Below are 23,009 nucleotides of genomic sequence, written 5' to 3' on the forward strand. Positions count from 1 at the left end.
TCTCCATACTACAATTTCACCCAGCTACCCTAGGACAAAGCAGTTATCAATTCTACTGTATGGGGGAAACCAAGAACAGTTTTGACTTGATATCCCACACTACTACATTTAAACAAAAACAACAAAAAAAACAAAAACAAAACAAAACAAAAAAGGCAGTGCCAATTACAATATGGCCCTGTCCAAGATGAACGCTAACTGTGAAACACTACAAGGCGGTTTGGTACAGGGTGGATCAAAATCAATGATTTAAACTGGATTTTTTTGATAAAATACTTTTTGAGGAAAAAACCCATCTAGAGAGAGTTTTAATTAAGATACATTATACCTCAAAGATATCTCATCATGGAATAGGGATTATAAATTCTAATTTATAAAGTGACAAATCTGAGGAATTGTCACAGATTGAAGTGACACTAGAGGAGGTTTTGGAATTAAGAAACTTAACAGTAACAAGTCACCGGGACCAGATGGCATTCACCCAAGAGTTCTGAAAGAACTTAAATGTGAAATTGCAGAACTATTAACTATGGTTTGTAACCTGTCCTTTAAATCAGCTACTGTACCCAATGACTGGAAGATAGCTAATGTAACACCAATATTTAAGAAGGGCTCTAGAGGTGATCCTGGCAATTACAGACTGGTAAGTCTAACATCAGTACCGGGCAAATTAGTCGAAACAATAGTAAAGAATAAAATTGTCAGACACCTAGAAGAACATAAATTGTTGGGCAAAAGTCAACATGGTTTCTGTAAAGGGAGATCACGTCTTACTAATCTATTAGAGTTCTTTGAGGGGGTCAACAAACATGTGGACAAGGGGAACCAGTGGACATACTGTACTTAGATTTCCAGAAGGTCCCTCACCAAAGGCTCTTATGTAAATTAAGTTGTCATTGGATAAGAGGGAAGATCCTTTCATGGATTGAGAACTGGTTAAAAGACAGGGAATAAAGGATAGGAATAAATGGTAAATTTTCAGAAGGGAGAGGGGTAACTATTGGTGTTCCCCAAGGGTCAGTCCTAGGACGAATCCTATTCAACCTATTTATAAATGATCTGGAGAAAGGGGTAAACAGTGAGGTGGCAAAGTTTGCAGATGGTACTAAACTGGTCAAGATAGTTAAGACCAAAGCAGACTGTGAAGAACTTCAAAAAGATCTCACAAAACTAAGTGATTGGGCAACAAAATGGCAAATGAAATGTAATGTGGATAAATGTAAAGTAATGCACATTGGAAAAAATAACCCCAACTATACATATAATATGATGGGGGCTAATTTAGTTACAACTAATCAGGAAAGAGATCTTAGAGTCATTGTGGATAGTTCTCTGAAGATGTCCATGCAGTGTGCAGCAGCAGTCAAAAAAGCAAACTGGATGTTAAGAATCATTAAAAAAGGGATAGAGAATAAGATGGAGAATATCTTATTGCCCTTATCTAAATCCATGGTATGCCCACATCTTGAATACTGCGTACAGATGTGGTCCCCTCATCTCAAAAAAGATATACTGGCATTAGAAAAGGTTCAGAAAAGGGCAACTAAAATGATTCGGGGTTTGGAATGTGTCCATATGAGGAGAGATTAAAGAGGCTAGGACTTTTCAGCTTGGAAAATAGGAGACTAAGGGGGGAAATGATAGAGGTATATAAAATCATGAGTGGTGTGGAGAAAGTGAATAAGGAAAAGTTGTTTACTTGTGCCCATAATATAAGAACTAGGGGCCACCACATGAAATTAATTGGTAGCAGATTTAAAACAAATAAAAGGAAGTTCTTCTTCACCCAGTGCACAGTCAACCTGTGGAACTCCTTGCCTGAGGAGGCTGTGAAGGCTAGGACGATAACAGAGTTAAAAAGAAAACTGGATAAATTCATGGAGGTTAAGTCCATTAATGGCTACTAGCCAGGATGGGTAAGGAATGGTGTCCCTAGCCTCTGTTTGTCAGAGGGTGGAGATGGATGGAAGGAGAGAGATCACTAGATCATTACCTGTTAGGTTCACTCCCTCTGGGGCACCTGGCATTAGCCACTGTCGGTAGACAGGATACTGGACTGGATGGACCTTTGGTCTGACCCAGTATGGCCATTCTTATGTTCTTAATTCTATAGTATGAGAATCTAAACATGTAATATTTAAGAAAAGTTTTGTAAATAAATTCCAGTAGCTCAGGATTAGGAACCCAATTTTATGGGATTCCAGGGGCTTCTGTATAGATTATTTAGGTTAATCTTTCTATCTACCCAATGGGACTCAGTGCTCAGTCTAGAAGATCCATCAGAGATGCTTAGTTTTGCAGTTCTCAAACTGTGGATTTGTCTCTCCAGAGATAACATGCTTAACAGCAAAAATGTTTTTAAATAAATAAATATATAGAGGTGACAAATAACAGACTTCAAACCTATTGTCCCTCTCAAATTTGAGTACCCAGAGTCAATCCCTTACCTCTCTCTAAAAGTGCAAAATTTTAAAAAGTTCAATGAATAGAAGATTGTTGGGGACAGAACAGATCTGGATAAGGAGAAGAAGTCTGGAGATAAATGTGAGAAGGGAGGAACAGGCAGTAGAAAGAAAAGTGAAACTGTTTGAGCAGCATATTCCAGAAGTCTTAAGTGTAGCCTATATTGATTTGAGATCTACCATACCATTCTGTCACAAGAAGGAAAAACCTATAATGGCAGCAGACCATAAGAGAGACCCAGTTTGGGAATATTTTAATGAAGTTCCTCTATCTGTGTGTAAGTCAGTCATGAGTGCACAATGCAAACAGAGTAACAAAGAAAAACTTGAATGTTTAACTAAATTCAAAAATTCATATGCTTGTTTTGTTAAAATATTATGTTTGCTGTTGAACACAAAAATCCAGAATACACAAAGTTGTTGTTTTAGTTAAATAAAACAATTTAAATGTCTGTCTGGTGATGCTCTCCTCCTGATACAGCATGGCAAGAAAATCTCCCAAATATTAATGATTAACCTGTTGAACTGGAGATAGTTCACCTCCCAATGACTTCATAAATATCTGTTTCAATTACCTTTGGTAAATTAATTAACCAAACAATCATTCATTTTCTGATATAGCTGTAAAACTAATCTGGAAAGTTTTCAAAATAAATCACTTTAAAACTGTATAGTGTGTGCCTTCTAAAAACGATACCTACATCTATCTCTCAGTTGTGAAGAATATATATTAAGGTTATAACCAAGAAGAACACACTTTTATGTAGAAATCCATGATTAAATCGAGCCTTCCTGACTAGTGATTTAAATCAAATCCACCCTGGTTTGGTACAAAGCAGTGATGGGTGCTTAAACACAATGGCATACTTGTGCAGCAGCCATAGGAGTAAATCTCAGGACTGCCATATTTTTTCTTTGATTATTGATAGTCCTGGACAGCTGGTACTGCATAGGGTATTAAAAGCAGGTGTCACTCTCCAACTACCTTAACATACTGTAAAGAAAGCACACAGTAAGTATGATTCAAAAGTTTCACTACAAAAGTTAAATATAATGTACAGCACTTAAATCTGACACAGCATTGCAGAGCTCACATTTTATAAAATTTCCCCATGGGACAACCCTGTACATAGCAGTCCCCATTCCACTCCAGGAGTAACGATACCATGATTCAAATGATGCTAACTCCTATTTTGATCCTACTGTATAAAGGGAAGAACTCTATGCAGGAGTAACAGATTTTAACCCTCTGTAGTTGCTGCAGAATTGGTGATAAGAGATTTAAATTTCCCAAACAATTTTGAAACAATGGGAAAAGAAAAATCCCTCCTAAGTACAAAAGTGAATATAAAAACCAAGCGCATAACATCACACATGTATCACTCACAAATATCTATTTTGAACACTCAGTTTTTTACTTGTCTTGTTTGCCTCTGTCAATGGGAAATAATATACTGTCTTTCTCCCATCAGTTTTATCTTGAAACTGTGAGGAAACTATGCTACACTGATGTCAAATTTTCAACTTACGTCAATGCAATACAATCAGTGCATTATTAGTACAGTTTTTTCAGAAAGACATTGCAACACAAATTCAACACACGTGAAATAAATTTGTTCTGAAAATATAGTATCAAACTAATATTTGTGAAACATTTCATTTCATATTTGAACTACCTCTAAGTTTAAAAAAAAAAGTTTGAAGAAAAAAGATCCTCCAGCAGAGAGTCATTTGGGAAGTACTGGTGATGAAAACATTCAGATATCAAAAAAAATGGAAGAGTTCTGAAGCACAGTTACTTCCGTGAAATCATGGGAAAGTTTTCCAGCAGCCAAAAGTTTCTGTTCACTAAGTCATCCTGAGTGAGTTTAATTTCTGTATTTACAATTACCTATATTGATATGGAAAAACCAAATAAAGAGAACTGATCAATCCCTTACCTTCTTGGTTTGTAGCTGAATTTAGCAGAGGTTGGGGTAGAGAGCTGTTAGGCGGTCCTACTGGGGTTGCCGATGGCCTCACTAAAGGTAGACCTCCAGCTGGAGGAGGTCCTAGAGGAGGTCTAACAGGAGCTAACGGCCGATTCACTGGTGGAGGAACAGAGCCTGCAGAGATAATTCATTTTCAAGAGCTTTAAACTGACTGAAGAGTCACAGATGGTTACTTACATACAGGTCAATCTAAATATTGATCTTATTTATTCATTGGAAACATCAGCACAAGTTACAGAAACCCTAAAAGAAGCACATGAAGTTTAACAGCTCTTTGCCAGTTTTTCTTCTCATCCTTACGTACTGGGACTTCTGCAGCTCCATGATCTATGTCACTACCTGTTTTGATGATTCATAACCATTACAGCAAGATTTTCAAAGCACATTAACCACGAGAGTTGCCTTTGAAAATGCCAGCCTAAGTCAATACTATGCATCTAATGATCCTATAAATTCATACTAAAAAAAACACCACAGATTTCCCTTGACAAGATGTTCATCTGCCACCTATATGATTTGATGCTAAGTAGTCATTGTTAGAAATACGTATTTTCTAGATTTTTTTTTAATTACTGGTCAACAAAGATTTTACACTGAGAATGCTGCAGCAATGAGACACAACCCAAGTATACTCACGCAATGCAAGGGATTTTTGTTTTGAAACTAAATACTCCAGGTCAAGGATACTACACAAAGGTTTATTAGCATCTATATATTGAAAAGCTCACATCAAGTGTCTTATCTTCCTAGGTTAGAGAAATGTACAGAAGTTCTAAGATCACACCGTTTTTCTGTAACTTCATCCCTCCCTTAGCCAATGGAAGATTTTCCCCTTCCTGGACATCCATGGATAATTTAAAGACAATTACTTATTTGATTGCCATCCTGACTTTACTTTCTTACTTTACACTTAAGAGTCGTCCTAGGAGCACACCTTTTTCCATTTCAGAGGTGGTAGGTCTACCCTTCTCTAAAAGCATCAGGCGCACTATCAGTCATTAACTAAATTTGGAATAGTTAATACCTTCTCCAAGGATCAAGCACCAACTTTTGTCAGTACATCAGATCTTCACCAGGATGGGCATCATGTGGCCACACATTAAAATACATTAAAAGTACTTCTATAGTACACTGATTATTTAGTAAGTTGTCAGACCAGACTACACAAACTTAACTGATTGTTTAAAAAATTATCTGCTTGATTACTTATGAAACAACATTCAATACTCCAGGTGTATCTGCCGTGGTGACATCAAAGAAAAGTAGATCTTTATCATGATTATTTCCATTTTGTTCCTTTACCTGAGACTTTGCCAACAGAGATATCTTAGGGCAAGGTACATTACCAACACTAGCAGAGACCTTTGCTCCCACTAAATACAAGAAGCATCTGGCCACCACGCTAAGTTATACCATCTAAATTTTAAATACAATACATGTCACTAATTCTACAAATAATTACAACTGATTTAATTCAGGAAGAATTTTTATTGCATCATGGCTATGACAGTCCGGCTATTACAGTCCTTCATTTTTATTCTGTAGACCACTCTGAAAAACCAGTCTCACAAGGTCTGCCTTTTCTTCCAGCAATCTACTCCTTGATACTTAATTTCCCTCCACCTATGGACTACAAGGGGTATCTCCATGAACATTAATGGCTCACAGATCACAATTTGAAAGCCACTATGCAATTAGTTTCCTTTTAATGTGCACAGTTAACAATGACATATCAGTCAACATGGGTTTAAAAGTCATCCACAAGGGAAATATTTGCTTTAGCATTCCAGTTGCTTTGATTTGCAATAAACTTTATACAAGGACAGCACATGACTCCCATTAACAGGAATGTGTGCTCAGTAGGAGAATACTTAGAAAAGGAACTGCTGTATGTGAATTGGATAGTAGAAACCGGATGATAAAACTGTAGTGAACTGAAACTGTACAAGTGGTTTGCATCTGTATTGTGTTTCCAAAATGGTTAAAATCAGCTGTGTTATGCAAATTGTCACCTGCATATCATAGGGCACACACAAAAAAGAGGTGATACATCGAATAATGTGCTGCTCTATCACTTTTATAGCCCGTTTCACACTTCTCAGAAACTTTCTAGAGACAAACAACTTGGGATGGAGTGAAAAATAGAAATTTTTATCAAGAAGTATACTAAGTTTTCCATTTAACAATATGCATATCACTATTCATGTTTCCTTACTTCCCATAAAATGTTGAGGCCTACTATTCCAGATACTTAACTTGCTTTAGTGAACGATGCTGAAGAAACTATTCGCAAAAAGAAAAGGAGTACTTTGTGGCACCTTAGAGACTAACCAATTTATCTGAGCATAAGCTTTCGTGAGCTACAGTTCACTTCATCGGACGCATACTGTGGAAAGTGTAGAAGATCTTTTATACGCACAAAGCATGAAAAAATACCTCTCCCCACCCCACTCTCCTGCTGGCAACAGCAGATAAGCCAGCAGGAGAGTGGGGTGGGGGGAGATATTTTTTCATGCTTTGTGCGTATAAAAGAGCTTCTACACTTTCCACAGTATGCGTCCGATGAAGTGAACTGTAGCTCACGAAAGCTTATGCTCAAATAAATTGGTTAGTCTCTAAGGTGCCACAAGTACTCCTTTTCTTTTTGCAAATACAGACTAATGCAGCTGTTACTCTGAAACTATTGGTGGTTATTGTTTCTATTATGTAAAACATTACAGAACTGGCAAAAAGATGGACATAGAAGAATTGTGTGTATACATTTTATTTACTCCATGAAACTGAATACAGGATCACTCTCGTTACAGTGTGTATGGTAACACCCATGGTTTCATGTTCTCTGTGTATATAAATCTCCCCACTGTATTTTCCACTGAATGCATCCGATGAAGTGAGCTGTAGCTCACGAAAGCTTATGCTCAAATAAATTGGTTAGTCTCTAAGGTGCCACAAGTACTCCTTTTCTTATTGCGAATACAGACTAACACGGCTGTTACTCAGAAACCTGAAGAAACTATTATAGCTTGACAAATTCATGCATTTAAGAAAATGTGACCAAAAAATGTTAAACGTTTACCACTAACAGAAGCCAGTGATAAGGCTGGATGGAGACTGGCTGGTGCATATTACCAGGGAAAAGAGAAACATTAGTGAGATTTATTTGCTAATGTATGTTTTGATATCGGTGCTGTGCTCAGTGAAGTCTGTGTGCCTGGGCTGTGTTTTCCTGAACAAATCATCCCTGTCTAGAGTGAAGTAAGCAACTGAACTGTAGCATCACTGCTTTCTCCCAGCTTCTCCTTGCAAACACACATACATACCAGCCTTCTGTATTTCAGAATGAATGTTGTATGACTCAACAAACTATGCTCAAAGAGTTCAAGTTGCAACTTCCCGAGGAAGGCCACGCTGAGAACTGCCAGCATTAAATGATTAACAGAAAACCTAAAAAACTTTCAACTTGCACACACTCACACCCCCAGCACTGACAGAAAATCGCAAGAGTCCAAGATTTGATCCAAGTGTGCAAATGTTCAGATAGGCATCATTCAGAAGAGCATGAAAAGGCATACAGTTACCATATATGCTCACCCAACCTCTGTACTGTGTATGTGTTTACACACACACACACACATATAATATATTTTTGCCAACCCTCAGTTCTCTATATTTCTAGTCCTTCTCTTCCTTTTTTAAAAAGGCAGGTAGCTACCACAGAGAGGTACGAAGTAGTGCTAGGTTCAGAGCTGTGAGAAGGAACCCCCAGAAAGCATTAAGACATGTAAACATTTGACCTACATAAGCAGTATTAAACAAATTTAAACATGACAATGAGTGAGAAAGGCCAACTCCCAGCAAATGCCTGTTGCAGCATTCTCCAAAACACAAAATTAAGAGTCTGCCCCCTACATGGAACTTTCTTTGAAGTGAATGGAAGTTCTCTAAGTAACTCAAAACTGCATTTCATCAGAGCATCTAGTTCAACAATGCAGTTCCACAACCATTATGAGTCACTGCAGAATCAGATCTTTATTTTTAGCTACAACAGCTGAAGTGAGAATCAATTTTTTCAACCAGATGTAGAGTGGCATATGTTTGGACTGAATTATACAAGAGTCCTTATGTTTACCTTATCTTACTTACCTGGTTTCATGTAGCTGTTTTGAAGTGGAGGACCTCCAGGGGAAACAGTATACTGATAGCTTGTTGCAGGATTTGTGCTCCCTGATGATAATGGCTGGGTTGATACTGTTCCTGCTACATGAGCAAAATGGTTTGTTTGAGACCCAGTTGGCTGACTCATAGGAGTCTGACTATACTGCCAGTTTGAAAGTGCTGGGGGATGAGCTCCAGGAATGAAGCTATTAGAAGATGATGGTATAGCAGCAGAGTTTTGTGACGGAGGGAGCATTTGGGGAACAGAACTTGTATGTTGCAAAGGTGCCATAGAAGTAGGTCCCACAGGTGGTCTATTAAGAGTCTGCCCAGATCCCTGATTACTTAATGGAGAAACATTCTGAGAACCAAAGTTATATTGTCCAGAAGATGGATGCAGAGGAACCTTTGATGGTATCTGATGCGAGTATAATCCTGGAACTGCAGAGCTGAATCCTTGGCCATCTAACATTTGTGATGAATGCATCAGTGAGTTTTCCACAGGACCTGCAAGAAAAAAAGCCTTCAAAGAGTCAGTGTTGCATACTGTGCACCCAAGAAGAAATTTCCAGCTTCCCAACAATATATCACTTATTTATAGCCCCTGGGAATTTACCACTAGTCCCTTAGTAATGAAGTGCTTTTTAGTAACAAGCCAGGTATAAGGAGAGCAGTATAAGACACATGAACTTCATAATTAAGTGCTCTTAATACACTAAACCTTTAATTATTTTTATGACAACCTAGTAGAATCCTCAAAAAGAAAAGGAGTACTTGTGGCACCTCCTCAAAAAGAAAAGGAGGACTTGTGGCACCTTAGAGACTAACAAATTTGTTAGTCTCTAAGGTGCCACAAGTCCTCCTTTTCTTTTTGCGAATACATACTAACACGGCTGCTACTCTGAAACCTAGTAGAATCCTGATATTCTCTAAAAGTTTCAGGTTTGAACAAGGGCCATTATCCCTGGATGATGTTTGCATGTGAACATACGGAAGCCAGACGTCCAATAAAAGCGAATCAAACATAACTGCGATGCTCTTGCATGCAACTGCCTGGTGAACCAGAATGAGGCAATTAAATGTAGATGGCAGATAGGGAAAAAAAATATGCTTGGAGTTTGAAACAATTTAGTAATATTCCTTTTAACATGTGGCAGAGAGTCCTGTGGCACCTTATAGACTAACAGACGTATTGGAACATAAGCTTTCGTGGGTGAATACCCACTTCGTCGGATGCATCCCACGAAAGCTTATGCTCCCATACGTCTGTTAGTCTATAAGGTGCCACAGGACTCTTTGCAGCTTTTACAGATCCAGACTAACATGGCTACCCCTCTGATCCTTTTAACATGATGATTGACCCTACTGTTAAGTTAGTGGACATATCAGCATAGATCTTAAGGTAATAAACCATGACTGCTATTTCCCACAAGCTTGACAATGAAAACTTCTAGTGGTCAGTTTTAGAAAAAAGGAAAAACTCATCCCCATATTACTCATTACTCAGTAGCATTTACTTTGGAAAACGCAAGTTCTGGAAGCCAGTTAATAAAAAAGTTATTTTCTATTGCCCATTTAAAGCCAAGTGACAATCAGCTAAGCCAAATGTGTCTGAGGGGAAAATCATATATTGTATCATATATTGGTATGATCATACTAACATGGCTGCATGCGTTTGCGTTGATTCCCCAAGTAACTGTTGTGCACACATGAAGGCTGGTGAACAGAATATACATGCTGAAGTTACCAAGAGTGAAAATGCTTTTTAAAAGCTGCTGTTTACACTTAATTAGCAGCTACATTTTTCTCAATACTTTTTAAAAAGCATCTCTGTCAGGATCATGGGACAGAGGTCAATTCTGCCACCAAATAATTCTCAGAAATTTTGCTCAGTGAAGGAAAAAAAAAAAAGTAGCCTATGCATTTAATCTGCTTTTTAGATTTTTGCTGGCTGGTATAGCTGAACTAAACTGAATTCATTTGGAGAAGATATTCAGAAGCAAGCAGTTTTTGAAACCATTAGCCATTTTGAGAATGATTTACATTCTTAGGACACCATTCGTTTTCCATATTTTAAAGATGACAACTAGATACAATAAGGGAAAATAGTACTACATTATTTATATTCACAATGTTGGGACTACAGCTGGTGGAGAATTTTTTAACAAAATAGGTTTTTATTGGAAAATACTATTTTGTCAAAAGCAAAATGTTTCACAGAAACCAAATCTTTCACAAAAAACACAGGCAAGTTCACACCGTAAACCCTCCTTGTTTCCTGCCAGCTTGCCTGGCGCGCTGCTGAGGAGCCTTGGGCATCCAGGATTCACTGTTCCAGGTCAGCCCCACCATCAGACTGTCCCAGAACTAAGGACCTCAAGGTTTGCAGGCTCCCTGACATGGAATGATGAACCTGGAAGCTCAAGTAGCCTTGGGACTCAATCCAGGGCTTTCTAGGATCCCCAAGCTGCAAGTGGCAGACAGCTGATAAATGTTTGATTTTTGTGAAATTAAATCTTTCAGAATTTGCTTTCCACAGGAAATTTCAAGTTTTCATTCCGAATCAAAATAAATTTTTTTCAAGATCTTAGAATTGAAGACCACAGTTGTAAGTTATACACATCGTATGTTATCCACTGGACACACATTCCCACCCTGAAGGGAGGCGGTATATATCTCTAAGTGAAACGTTTTTGGGTGATCTAAATATGCTGCCTATTGTATCTCAGTTGACATTACAACTATTTTTCTGTCACAACTTCTCTCTTGAACTGTTTTTGGCTATTCGTAGTGAAGCTGTGTTTTTCTGAATGACTTCCCATTCCATCACCTCAAGTTTTTAAAAATGTTATGTGATTTTTGCATGCCCATTTAAGTGATTATAAAAGAGGTCTTTGCTTTAAATGCTTAGGTTTTTAAGCAAGCATTCCTTGATGTGCATACACAGTAGCAACCTTAAAGTTAACACAATATTTTAACTGTTCTACTGTATTAAAAATAAGGAAACAGTCATGTTGGTTATCTCTGAAGTTTGCAAAAAAGATGTTTCAAGCAGTTTAGGTCAAATTGCATTAACTGAAATCTCACTGTTTTAGTCTTCAAGACAGATCTTAAGAAGGGAATATATCGATTATTTTGCTCAATGCGTCCTCACTTCTGTCTCTGAAGGAGAACCTCTAATTTCTTTCCCTTCATTCTACACAGGTAACTAAAATATCCTCAGTTCTCCCATGACTTCAGTGATAAGATCAACATTTACAATACATAATATATATAAAACAGATGCATGAGAATCATTCCTGGATCACTGAACACCTGTTTTTCAAACAAAAATACAGTATTCAGATTCCCTGACAAGAATCAGCTGTCACCAAATCTTCTTAACTCTGTTGATACTACAGTAGCCAGAAACATGACAGTGAACTCTTTTTGTTTAATGTACTACTGTATTTTAAGAGAAAATTATAATTAGGATAACACCTTGAAAAAAATAAATCTGTTGAGAAGTTTGTCAATGGATGGGGGGGGGGCGGAGAGGAGATGAAGATGAGGTTAAAAATCCATGAAAAGGAAATTATTGTGTCAGAAGAATACAACTCAATATTACTTTTGCCAGTCCAATTCGCAATACAATCCTCAAGATGATATTTTTCACTGTCATCTACAAACAAATGTAAAGACATTTTATCTCTGGAGACTGTTTTAACAATACTTCTGCACTGAAAAAAAGTAAATGCCAGTGTGCTATTTTAAATTAACCAATCAAAGTAGAGTTGCTTACAAAGAGATACGTGTTTAATATACATAGTTGGATTGTGCTTCGTACATTCTTGTTTTGTCATTGAAGTGACTGGCTCCAAAGATATTGACATATTGTAAATATAGCAAGTGTAAGGTTTTATGAACAATATTAAAAATTTAAATATTTGTATAGTAACTTTACTTGCAAGCACAAAAGAGATTCTCTCATTTGTAAATAATCATTGGGCCAGGGAACGAGTGACTCTACCAACATGGAATTAGGGCACTCACCTGGGAGATGAGAGACCCAAATTGCAGTCCCTGATCCAATCACTATTTATAAAAGTGGAACAGCACCAAGGGAAAAGACTGAGAAAGCACTTCACACCAGAATATCCCCGTGGCTAGGGTACTGTTCTTCAATGTACTGTTCTGCAATGTAGTAGACTCCGGTTCAAAACCCTTCTCCATAGCAGGCAGACAGAGGGGGGAACTGAACCCAGGTCTCCCACATACCGCTAAAGCCTATAAGGGAGACAAATTCACCACCTCCTCCAGTCATTTTGTGAATTTACTCCTCCTTTCTTTAGCTTTCATCAAAATGCCTGAAAGTTAAACAAAAAATTTCAGGTCAAAATACTTAGTTTTGACTTTTTCAGTTTGCTCAAAACTATTTGCTGAACTCGACACAAATTCATGAATACTGAAACTGCATTTTTGGTCAAATATGCTATTTGTCTGAAAAAGTTCACCCACATCCAGTGTAAACCAATACAGTAAACTCTGCCCATGTGTGTAGAAAATCTGAAATAAGAGCTTTAAGGGATATGAACTACCCCCATTCATCATGATCAGAGCCCTACAGACTCCATTCTGTAGCTGTGGAACATGGCCTGTTTACAAGATGCCTCAGAATTTGCCATTTTGCTGCAGCCAGATACTTATTTTAGTTTTCATCTCTTTGCCCTGGCGGGATCTGCCTTTTCCTCTCCAGCTTTCTTCACCAGAAAAACCTAATTGGATTACACTGCTTATGTTCTGCTTATTTCCATGGGAGTCCAGCTTGCAACCAGAAGCACAGACTGATGAGCTACAATGCCTGAAGAGCACCACAGTCAAGGAAAAGAGAGCTGGGGAGATAAGCCATTAACACTGGCTAAAAACTTCTCCCTTCCTTGGTGTCGGTGGCTCATCTCCCCAGTGTCACAGAAAACAAGGCCCAGGGAGTAGAGGCAGTCACCTAGAGAAAACAGCAAAAAATTCATCCAAAAGAGTAATTATTGTTGAAAATTAGCAAATTTTATGTCAATTAGTATTCTCTATTATGAAACATAACCTACAAAAAGTACACACATCTAACAAAGGATGGGAATAAAGGGTATTTCATAGCAGGAAAATAAATTAGTGTTGCCAAGGCATTTAAGGTGATGCAGGTTGTTCCAGTGGTTAGGGTGCTAGTCTGGAACTTGAGGGACTCAAATTCAATTCCCAGAATTCCTGTGTGACTTTGTGCAAGTGACTTACTCTGTGCCTCAGTTTCCCATCTGTAAAAACAGGAACAACAGTACTTCCACTTAGCTACTATAGTAATGAAAGTCAAATATCTAAAATGGACATAGGGATTGGTGCAGCTGAATTTCACCACCTCACCACAGAGCTCCTGCGGCCCTGATCAAAACTTAAAAGTTTCTGAAACATCATGACATTATAGCATGAGATCATATGATTCTAGCAGAAGATATTTAAAGAAATCAAACACATGTATTTACATTACAAATACTCAAGTTAGTCTGTTTATTTAAAATGCAGGACTATTAATATGCTTATCACCAAAAGCAGATGAGTTTCCATCTTTTATGAGCCTACTTCATTTTACTGTCAACAAATGCTCAGTGCTACAGCTGTTGAAGTATTGGAGGGGATGATTACTGAAGCAACCCAATATACAACACTCAGCAACTTAGACAGATGAACAACATAGTGCTGCTAGTAACAATTTAAGGTTGTATATGAACATGTGTGCTCAGGAGGTAACCTGCTAAATACGTGATGAGCAAAAAGTTGCAGTGAAAAGCTGGAATAGCCTATATGAACATAAACAAGCCTATATGAACATAAACATGAACATAAACTTCCGACATACAACTACCACTGTAAATCTAGGAGCTACTCTGGCCATTATAAAAATTGTCACACAGCCACATGTTAAAAAAGATATATTATTGCTCAGTCTGCACTTGATTTTTAATGCATCACAACATGCAAGGTCTTTGGGGGCAGGACTACTTCTCCATGCATGTTTTTAAGAGTGCTGAGAACACTGTCAGTGCTTACACAACAATTTAACAGACTTCCTGCATTTAAAAGACTAGTGATCAAAGTGTTACATTTAACATGACATATCTGAAGATGACATCATCAACAAAAACAAAAACTTGCATAATTCTCCTTTTCATTTCCTTTTCCCTATGCCAGACACTCCCAACTAGCCTGCCATGCATCCTCCTTCAACTCTCTCCTTAAAACATCTCTGATAACTCCAGCCCATTCCTACTCCAGACAATATTAACTAAATCAGTGGTTACAAAAAATTAAAACCAAAGAGCTCCCAGATAATACAATTTATTGAATGGGATAACACTGTTTTTGCATAAACTGCAAAGTAAAAATTACATTATGTGCTTTACTCTAAAGTTACAGGATTCTCCCACTTCAAGCGATAACCACAGTGCCACATGTACACTACATTACAAAAGGTCACAGGCACTCAGATTATGAATGAGTTCTGAATTTAGAAAGTTGAATGCAATCTATAATTGGTCAGATATACTATAAAATAAATCTTTCACTCACTCAAAAACTTTATTTTACAAATTAGGGTTTTTTTCCTAAAAAAGGAAAACAATGTGCATACTGTAGCAGTCTGAGGACCATATTCACGTTATTAAAACTTCTCTCTCATTATAATGTGAGCAGAGGATAACAACTTATTTACCAAATAATGGGCTAACACAGACTGATTTTCATATAAATACTATTCTATTACGGCAAATTCAAATCATTTGCTCATCATCTCATGTAGTACCCAATCTGTGCCATTTTACCTGATGTTTCCCGAGAACAAAGCCTCATGACCACCTACTGTATGTGCACTGGGGTTTGTGAGAGTGAGAACTCCATCCCCTGCATAGGGATCAGGTTATGTCCTTTCATGATACTATTGTTAAAAATAATCCAGTCCCTTCTTAAAAGTCCCAACAAATTTTCCTCTATAACTTTACTGATGGACATAAAGAAAAACGGTATGTGCAAAGCTGTTTGCGATCAGATACTGAAATCTTTAATGTAGCTACCAAACATCTTTTAACTCAAGATCTGGCCACTTTTTATGGCTTGTTGCTAAATCTTGTTAGAATAAAGCAAAATAGGTTAACAAACGTCCCATGTGTATTCTAGTGATGAAACTAGTAGCCAATTTGAATGTGATTTGCTCAAAATTCCACAAGAAGGGAAGGTGCTTGGAAAATGTTCTCAGTAATGCCCATCCACACACATACAACCTCACAGACAGGAAGGTTCCTTCCCCATAGGTTTGTTTGTTGTTGTTTTTAACCGGTTTGCACTAGTCTCCCACAGAAAGCATGCATCTGATGAAGTGAGCTGTAGCTCACAAAAGCTTATGCTCACATAAATTGGTTAGTCTCTAAGGTGCCACAAGTCCTCCTTTTCTTTTTGCGGATACAGACTAACACGGTAGCAGCTCTGAAACCACAGAAAGCTGTCACTGGGTGTATCTGCGGGGCACAGCTCGTGCCCTTCCCCACCCACCCAGTTTGGGAAGGGTGTTCCGATACTGCAGTGATGAGCACAACATAAAGGATCCAAAAGGATGACCCGCATCCTACGTGGCACGCACACGGCCACTCAAACCTGAAACTGAGCACAAGCGGACGTCCCACGAGCCCCGGCCCTCTGACTGCCCGCACAGGGGAGCTGAGCACGCTCGGCCCCGCCACGGGACCAGTGTGGGGGAGCGCGGAGGCCTCAGGGGCAAACTTTATCCCGGGAAAACGCAGGCCTCGCCCACTGGAGACCCCTGTGGCCGACCATCCCCCCAGCACGGCTGCTCGACCCCTCCGTGGCCCGGTGGGGCGGCGAGAAGGCAGCTGGGGAGGATCAGTGACTGGCCCCGCCGGGCCTCAGGCGCCCACCCACCGCCCGGGGGCCTGCTCGCTGGGGCATCCCCGGACAAAGGGCCGGGCACGGAGGCTCCGCTAAGGACCAGGCTCCCCGCAAGGCGCCGCCAGCCCCGGCCCGGGTCTCCGGCCTGCCCTGGCCCGGGGAATTGCACAGTTTCTCCTCGCCCTCGCCCTGGGAGCGGCCGAGCTTCCCCTCAGCCTCGAGGCAGGGAGCGGCCGGACCCTCGGTCCCCGGCGGCTTGGCCTCACCGTTGCTGTAGCGTTCCTCTCCGGCCCCGTTCTGGCTGCTGTGTCCGGAGGCGGCGGGGGGTCTCCCGGGCTGGGCCATGGCGGGAGCGGACACAACTCTGCCTGTGTTCGCCCGGCCCCAGCGCCGAGCCTGGGGGCGGGGGGGGGAGGACGGAGGGAGGGAACCACCCACCGGAAGGGACCGACAGCTACACCGCGCAGGCGCACTCCGTACACGTGGCATTTCCGGGACCAAGCGTTCTGCAGCAGTGGGCGGGGCCAGAGCATCGACGGGGCGGAGTCTGGAGTTGTTGGGCTTTCAAAGCGGCAGTTCGGTCTGGCGGGACTTGGTCGTTCTTTGGACAGCTGTAGCGCGATTCCTGGATCCCAATAAGGCATGGAGTGGTCCAGCCTGGTGTTAGAGTTTGGGTTTATTTTGTCTCCCACTGAGTAGTTAATTGTAGCTTTTCATTTCTAAACCAATATATTTCATGTCATAATAACAATAGCTTATATGAATATAATGACAGGTTTCAGAGTGGTTAGTCTGTATCAGCAAAAATAACGAGGACTCATTATTTTTATTAATATAATGATATCTGTCCACCCCTGTTTGAGCACCAACACAGTATCATTTTTTCTGGGAAAATCCCCAAACACAGGAGCCAGGCAGACGACGTACTGCACAATAATTTAGGCGAGAAAAAGAGGGCATCCATCCAGCTGAAATGGGGCTGGGAATGGAGGGAAAGAGGAAGGAATATTAGGGATGCAGAATGTAATGACTCCAACGTGACAGCAGAATTCCCTTGGGCGTGATCCTGTTCAGGTTGAAGTCAGTGGCAAAACTCCCAGTGACATCAAAAGGAACTTCTTCTCTTTTGGAAAGTGGCCCAGGGTTTATAAGAATCACAAGACCACTTCTGCTTTACATGCAAAAAGATTCCACTTAAATTCCCACAACATAAATGTCATAAATTTTGGTGCAGCAATCAGGGGTGCTGGAACAGTTTTTATAGTCGGGATGCTGAGAGCCATTGAACCAATCTTGTAAACCCTTGTATATAATGGAAACCCCTTCAAGCCAGGGGGCGCTGCAGCACCCCCTGCACCTCTAGTTCCAACACCTATGGCAGCAATTCTAACTCAGAAGGAAGAGCACCACCACCTACCTATTAGAATCCTGGGTGGGGGGAGAGAGCAAGATTATTGAGAAAGCAGAGTCCTGATCCTGCAAGGAGCAACATGCAAGTGGATCTCAAGAGGTCTCCAAACAGGGGTCCAACTGCATGGAGTTCCTTGCCGGATTGGGGTTTAGGGCATGGGCATAACATCCTGACATAAAAGTAAACAATTTAGAATTTTAGCCTGGAGGGGAACAATCTCTGAAATGTCATTAACCCAGTGGGAATAAGCAACAGGAGCAGAGGACTTTAGAAACACTAAATACTAGCTTTTCAGCCAAATGTTCTTCCTACTAATAATACAAATAGTGAAAAAAGGAAATATGAAATAATACTGACAGTATTGTTATAAAGAGAATATTTTTTAAAAATTCCTTAAAAGATTAGCAACTCTTTAAAGCACCTGTGAAAGGATTAAATGATGATTGTAGAAATCCAGCATACCAGTTTAGGTCCTGATCGTGCAAGCATTTACACACATGCTTAACTTTCATTTCCATTTACTCTGGACCTTGGTGCCTCATCTTTCACTCCTTTCAGACCAATGCATCATCTGGGTTGGGAATATACAAAAAATGCAAAATCTATCTTTCTTAGGGTGATTTCAGTCACTGTAGTACCTAAGCACTTCCCAGCACTGTGTTTTCCATCACTTTTCTGCATAGCATGAGGTTGTGCTATATTTAAATATAAATATATTTAAAATACAAACTTAAGTTAACTGTTTGTGCTTTATTTTACCTCCAACAGTGTTAATGTCTTATGCTAAACAATCTGTTCCACCGTGCATTTAGCTGTGACACTTGGAGTACCTTTCGCAGACCTGAAGAAGAATTCTGTGTGGTTTGAAAGCTTGCCCTGGTCTACACTAGGACTTTAGGTCGAATTTAGCAGCATTAAATCGATGTAAACCTGCACCCGTCCACACGATGAAGCCCTTTATTTCGACTTAAAGGGCTCTTAAAATCGATTTCCTTACTCCACCCCTGACAAGTGGATTAGCGCTTAAATCGGCCTTGCCGGCTTGAATTTGGAGTACTGTGGACACAATTCGACGGTATTGGCCTCCGGGAGCTATCCCAGAGTGCTCCATTGTGACCGCTCTGGACAGCACTCTCAACTCAGATGCACTGGCCAGGTAGACAGGAAAAGAACCACGAACTTTTGAATCTCATTTCCTGTTTGGCCAGCGTGGCAAGCTGCAGGTGACCATGCAGAGCTCATCAACAGAGGTGACCATGATGGAGTCCCAGAATCACAAAAGAGCTCCAGCATGGACTGAACGGGAGGTACGGGATCTGATCGCTGTTTGGGGAGAGGAATCCGTGCTATCAGAACTCCGTTCCAGTTTTCGAAATGCCAAAACCTTTGTCAAAATCTCCCAAGGCATGAAGGACAGAGGCCATAACAGGGACCTGAAGCAGTGCCGCGTGAAACTGAAGGAGCTGAGGCAAGCCTACCAGAAAACCAGAGAGGCAAACGGCCGCTCCGGGTCAGAGCCCCAAACATGCCACTTCTATGATGAGCTGCATGCCATTTTAGGGGGTTCAGCCACCACTACCCCAGCCGTGTTGTTTGACTCCTTCAATGGAGATGAAGGCAATACGGAAGCAGGTTTTGGGGACGAAGAAGATGATGATGATGATGAGGTTGTAGATAGCTCACAGCAAGCAAGCGGAGAAACCGGTTTTCCCGACAGCCAGGAACTGTTTCTCACCCTGGACCTGGAGCCAGTACCCCCCGAACCCACCCAAGGCTGCCTCCTGGACCCAGCAGCAGAGAAGGGACCTCTGGTGAGTGTACCTTTTAAAATACTATACATGGTTTAAAAGCAAGCATGTGAAAGGATTACTTTGCCCTGGCATTCGCGGTTCTCCTAGATGTACTCCCAAAGCCTTTGCAAAAGGTTTCTGGGGAGGGCAGCCTTATTGCGTCCTTCATGGTAGGACACTTTACCACTCCAGGCCAGTAACACGTACTCGGGAATCATTGTAGAACAAAGCATTGCAGTGTATGTTTGCTGGCATTCAAACAACATCCGTTCTTTATCTCTCTGTGTTATCCTCAGGAGAGTGAGATATAATTCATGGTCACCTGGTCGAAATAGAGTGCTTTTCTTCAGAGGACACTCAGAGGAGCCCATTCCTGCTGGGCTGTTTGCCTGTGGCTAAACAGAAATGTTCCCTGCTGTTAGCCACAGGGAGGGGGGAAGGTTGAGGGGGTAGCCACGCGGTGGGGGGAGGCAAAATGCGACCTTGTAACGAAAGCACATGTGCTATGTATGTAATGTTAACAGCAAGGTTTACCCTGAAAGAGTGTAGCCACTGTTTTATAAAATGTGTCTTTTTAAATACCGCTGTCCCTTTTTTTTTCTCCACCAGCTGCATGTGTTTCAATGATCACAGGATCTTCTCCTTCCCAGAGGCTAGTGAAGCTTAGAAAGAAAAAAAAACGCACTCGCGATGACATGTTCTCCGAGCTCATGCTGTCCTCCCACACTGACAGAGCACAGACGAATGCGTGGAGGCAAATAATGTCAGAGTGCAGAAAAGCACAAAATGACCGGGAGGAGAGGTGGCGGGCTGAAGAGAGTAAGTGGCGGGCTGAAGACAGGGCTGAAGCTCAAATGTGGCGGCAGCGTGATGAGAGGAGGCAGGATTCAATGCTGAGGCTGCTGGAGGACCAAACCAGTATGCTCCAGTGTATGGTTGAGCTGCAGCAAAGGCAGCTGGAGCACAGACTGCCACTACAGCCCCTGTGTAACCAACCGCCCTCCTCCCCAAGTTCCATAGCCTCCACACCCAGACGCCCAAGAACGCGGTGGGGGGGCCTCCGGCCAACCAGCCACTCCACCACAGAGGATTGCCCCCAAAAAAGAAGGCTGTCATTCAATAAATTTTAAAGTTGTAAACTTTTAAAGTGCTGTGCTTAAAGTGCTGTGTGGCATTTTCCTTCCCTCCTCCACCACCCCTCCTGGGCTACCTTGGTAGTCATCCCCCTATTTGTGTGATGAATGAATAAAGAATGCATGAATGTGAAGCAACAATGACTTTATTGCCTCTGCAAGCGGTGATTGAAGGGAGGAGGGGCGGGTGGTTAGCTTACAGGGAAGTAGAGTGAACCAAGGGGCGGGGGGTTTCATCAAGGAGAAACAAACAGAACTTTCACACCGTAGCCTGGCCAGTCATGAAACTGGTTTTCAAAGCTTCTCTGATGCGTACCGCGCCCTCCTGTTCTCTTCTAACCGCCTTGGTGTCTGGCTGCGCATAACCAGCAGCCAGGCGATTTGCCTCAACCTCCCACCTTGCAATAAACGTCTCCCCCTTACTCTCACAGATATTGTGGAGCACACAGCAAGCAGTAATAACAGTGGGAATATTGGTTTCGCTGAGGTCTAAGCGAGTCAGTAAACTGCGCCAGCGCGCCTTTAAACATCCAAATGCACATTCTACCACCATTCTGCACTTGCTCAGCCTGTAGTTGAACAGCTCCTGACTACTGTCCAGGCTGCCTGTGTACGGCTTCATGAGCCATGGCCTTAAGGGGTAGGCTGGGTCCCCAAGGATACATATAGGCATTTCAACATCCCCAACAGTTATTTTCTGGTCTGGGAATAAAGTCCCTTCCTGCAGCTTTTGAAACAGACCAGAGTTCCTGAAGATGCGAGCGTCATGTACCTTTCCCGGCCATCCCACGCTGATGTTGGTGAAACGTCCCTTGTGATCCACCAGAGCTTGCAGCGCTATTGAAAAGTACCCCTTGCGGTTTATGTACTCGGCGGCTTGGTGCGCCGGTGCCAAGATAGGGATATGGGTTCCGTCTATGGCCCCACCACAGTTAGGGAATCTCATTGCAGCAAAGCCATCCACTATGACCTGCACATTTCCCAGGGTCACTACCCTTGATATCAGCAGATCTTTGATTGCGTGGGCTACTTGCATCACAGCAGTCCCCACAGTAGATTTGCCCACTCCAAATTGATTCCCAACTGACCGGTAGCTGTCTGGCATTGCAAGCTTCCACAGGGCTATCGCCACTCGCTTCTCAACTGTGAGGGCTGCTCTCATCTTGGTATTCACGTGCCTCAGGGCAGGGGAAAGCAAGTTACAAAGTTCCATGAAAGTGCCCTTACGCATGCGAAAGTTTCGCAGCCACTGGGAATCGTCCCAGACCTGCAACACTATGCGGTTCCACCAGTCTGTGCTTGTTTCCCGAGCCCAGAATCGGCGTTCCACAGCATGAACCTGCCCCATTAGCACCATGATGCATGCATTGGCAGGGCCCATGCTTTCAGAGAAATCTGTGTCCATGTCCTGATCACTCACGTGACCGCGCTGACGTCGCCTCCTCGCCCGGTATCGCTTTGCCAGGTTCTGGTGCTGCATATACTGCTGGATAATGCGTGTGGTGTTTAATGTGCTCCTAATTGCCAAAGTGAGCTGAGCGGCCTCCATGCTTGCCTTGGTATGGCGTCCGCACAGAAAAAAGGCGCGGAATGATTGTCTGCCGTTGCTCTGATGGAGGGAGGGGCGACTGACGACACGGCTTACAGGGTTGGCTTCAGGGAGCTAAAATCAACAAAGCGGGTGTCTTTACATCAAGGAGTATTTCAGGCAGGACTTCACGGAGGGTTCCAATAAGAAATGGTGCGCCTAATTTATTGTTCTTATTGGAACAAGGAGGTTAGTCTGGCCTCTGATTGATACATGGCTAGATTTACCTCGCTGCACCTTCTCTGTGAGTGACTGCAGTGTGACCTAGAGGAATGAGTCCCCTAGACAGGGGAGGAGGCAAATGAGTACAAAACAAATCTGGTCTATTTCTTGTTTTGATCCACTCCATCTATCTTTTACATCTTTGGCTGGCAGCAGACGGTGCAGAAGGACTGCATGCCATCCACATCTCATGGCTGCTCGGCAGAAGATGGTACAGTACGACTGCTAGCCATCCTCATCTCTTGCCTGCCCGGCAGAAGATGGTACAGTACGACTGCTAGCAATCCGTATCGCCTGCCTGCTCACCATAAGACGGTTCAATAGGACTGACTGC

At 41.7% G+C, this 23,009-nt stretch overlaps 1 protein-coding gene across 3 annotated transcripts in view; it reads right to left on the bottom strand.

Annotated features, from left to right (window-relative positions):
* The window catches only part of SEC24A (SEC24 homolog A, COPII component), a 51,349-nt gene extending 34,395 nt beyond the window's left edge, over positions 1-16,954 (bottom strand). For 2 of the 3 annotated variants that reach the window (XM_048861807.2, XM_048861806.2), the window contains exons 1-3: positions 16,798-16,954; positions 8,597-9,115; positions 4,403-4,567 (exon numbers count right to left, since the gene is read on the bottom strand). In XM_048861807.2, coding sequence (XP_048717764.2) covers positions 4,403-4,567; positions 8,597-9,115; positions 16,798-16,876 — 763 coding nt within the window. In that variant the 5' untranslated portion in view covers positions 16,877-16,954. Of the gene's footprint in view, positions 1-4,402; positions 4,568-8,596; positions 9,116-12,640; positions 12,839-16,797 lie in introns of those variants that run through there. The other variant, XM_075131276.1, reaches the window with a different exon arrangement.
* Between the last annotated feature and the right edge of the window lie 6,055 nt (positions 16,955-23,009).

Source organism: Caretta caretta, chromosome 8, assembly GCF_965140235.1.
Source record: "Caretta caretta isolate rCarCar2 chromosome 8, rCarCar1.hap1, whole genome shotgun sequence".
NCBI lineage: Eukaryota > Metazoa > Chordata > Testudines > Cheloniidae > Caretta > Caretta caretta.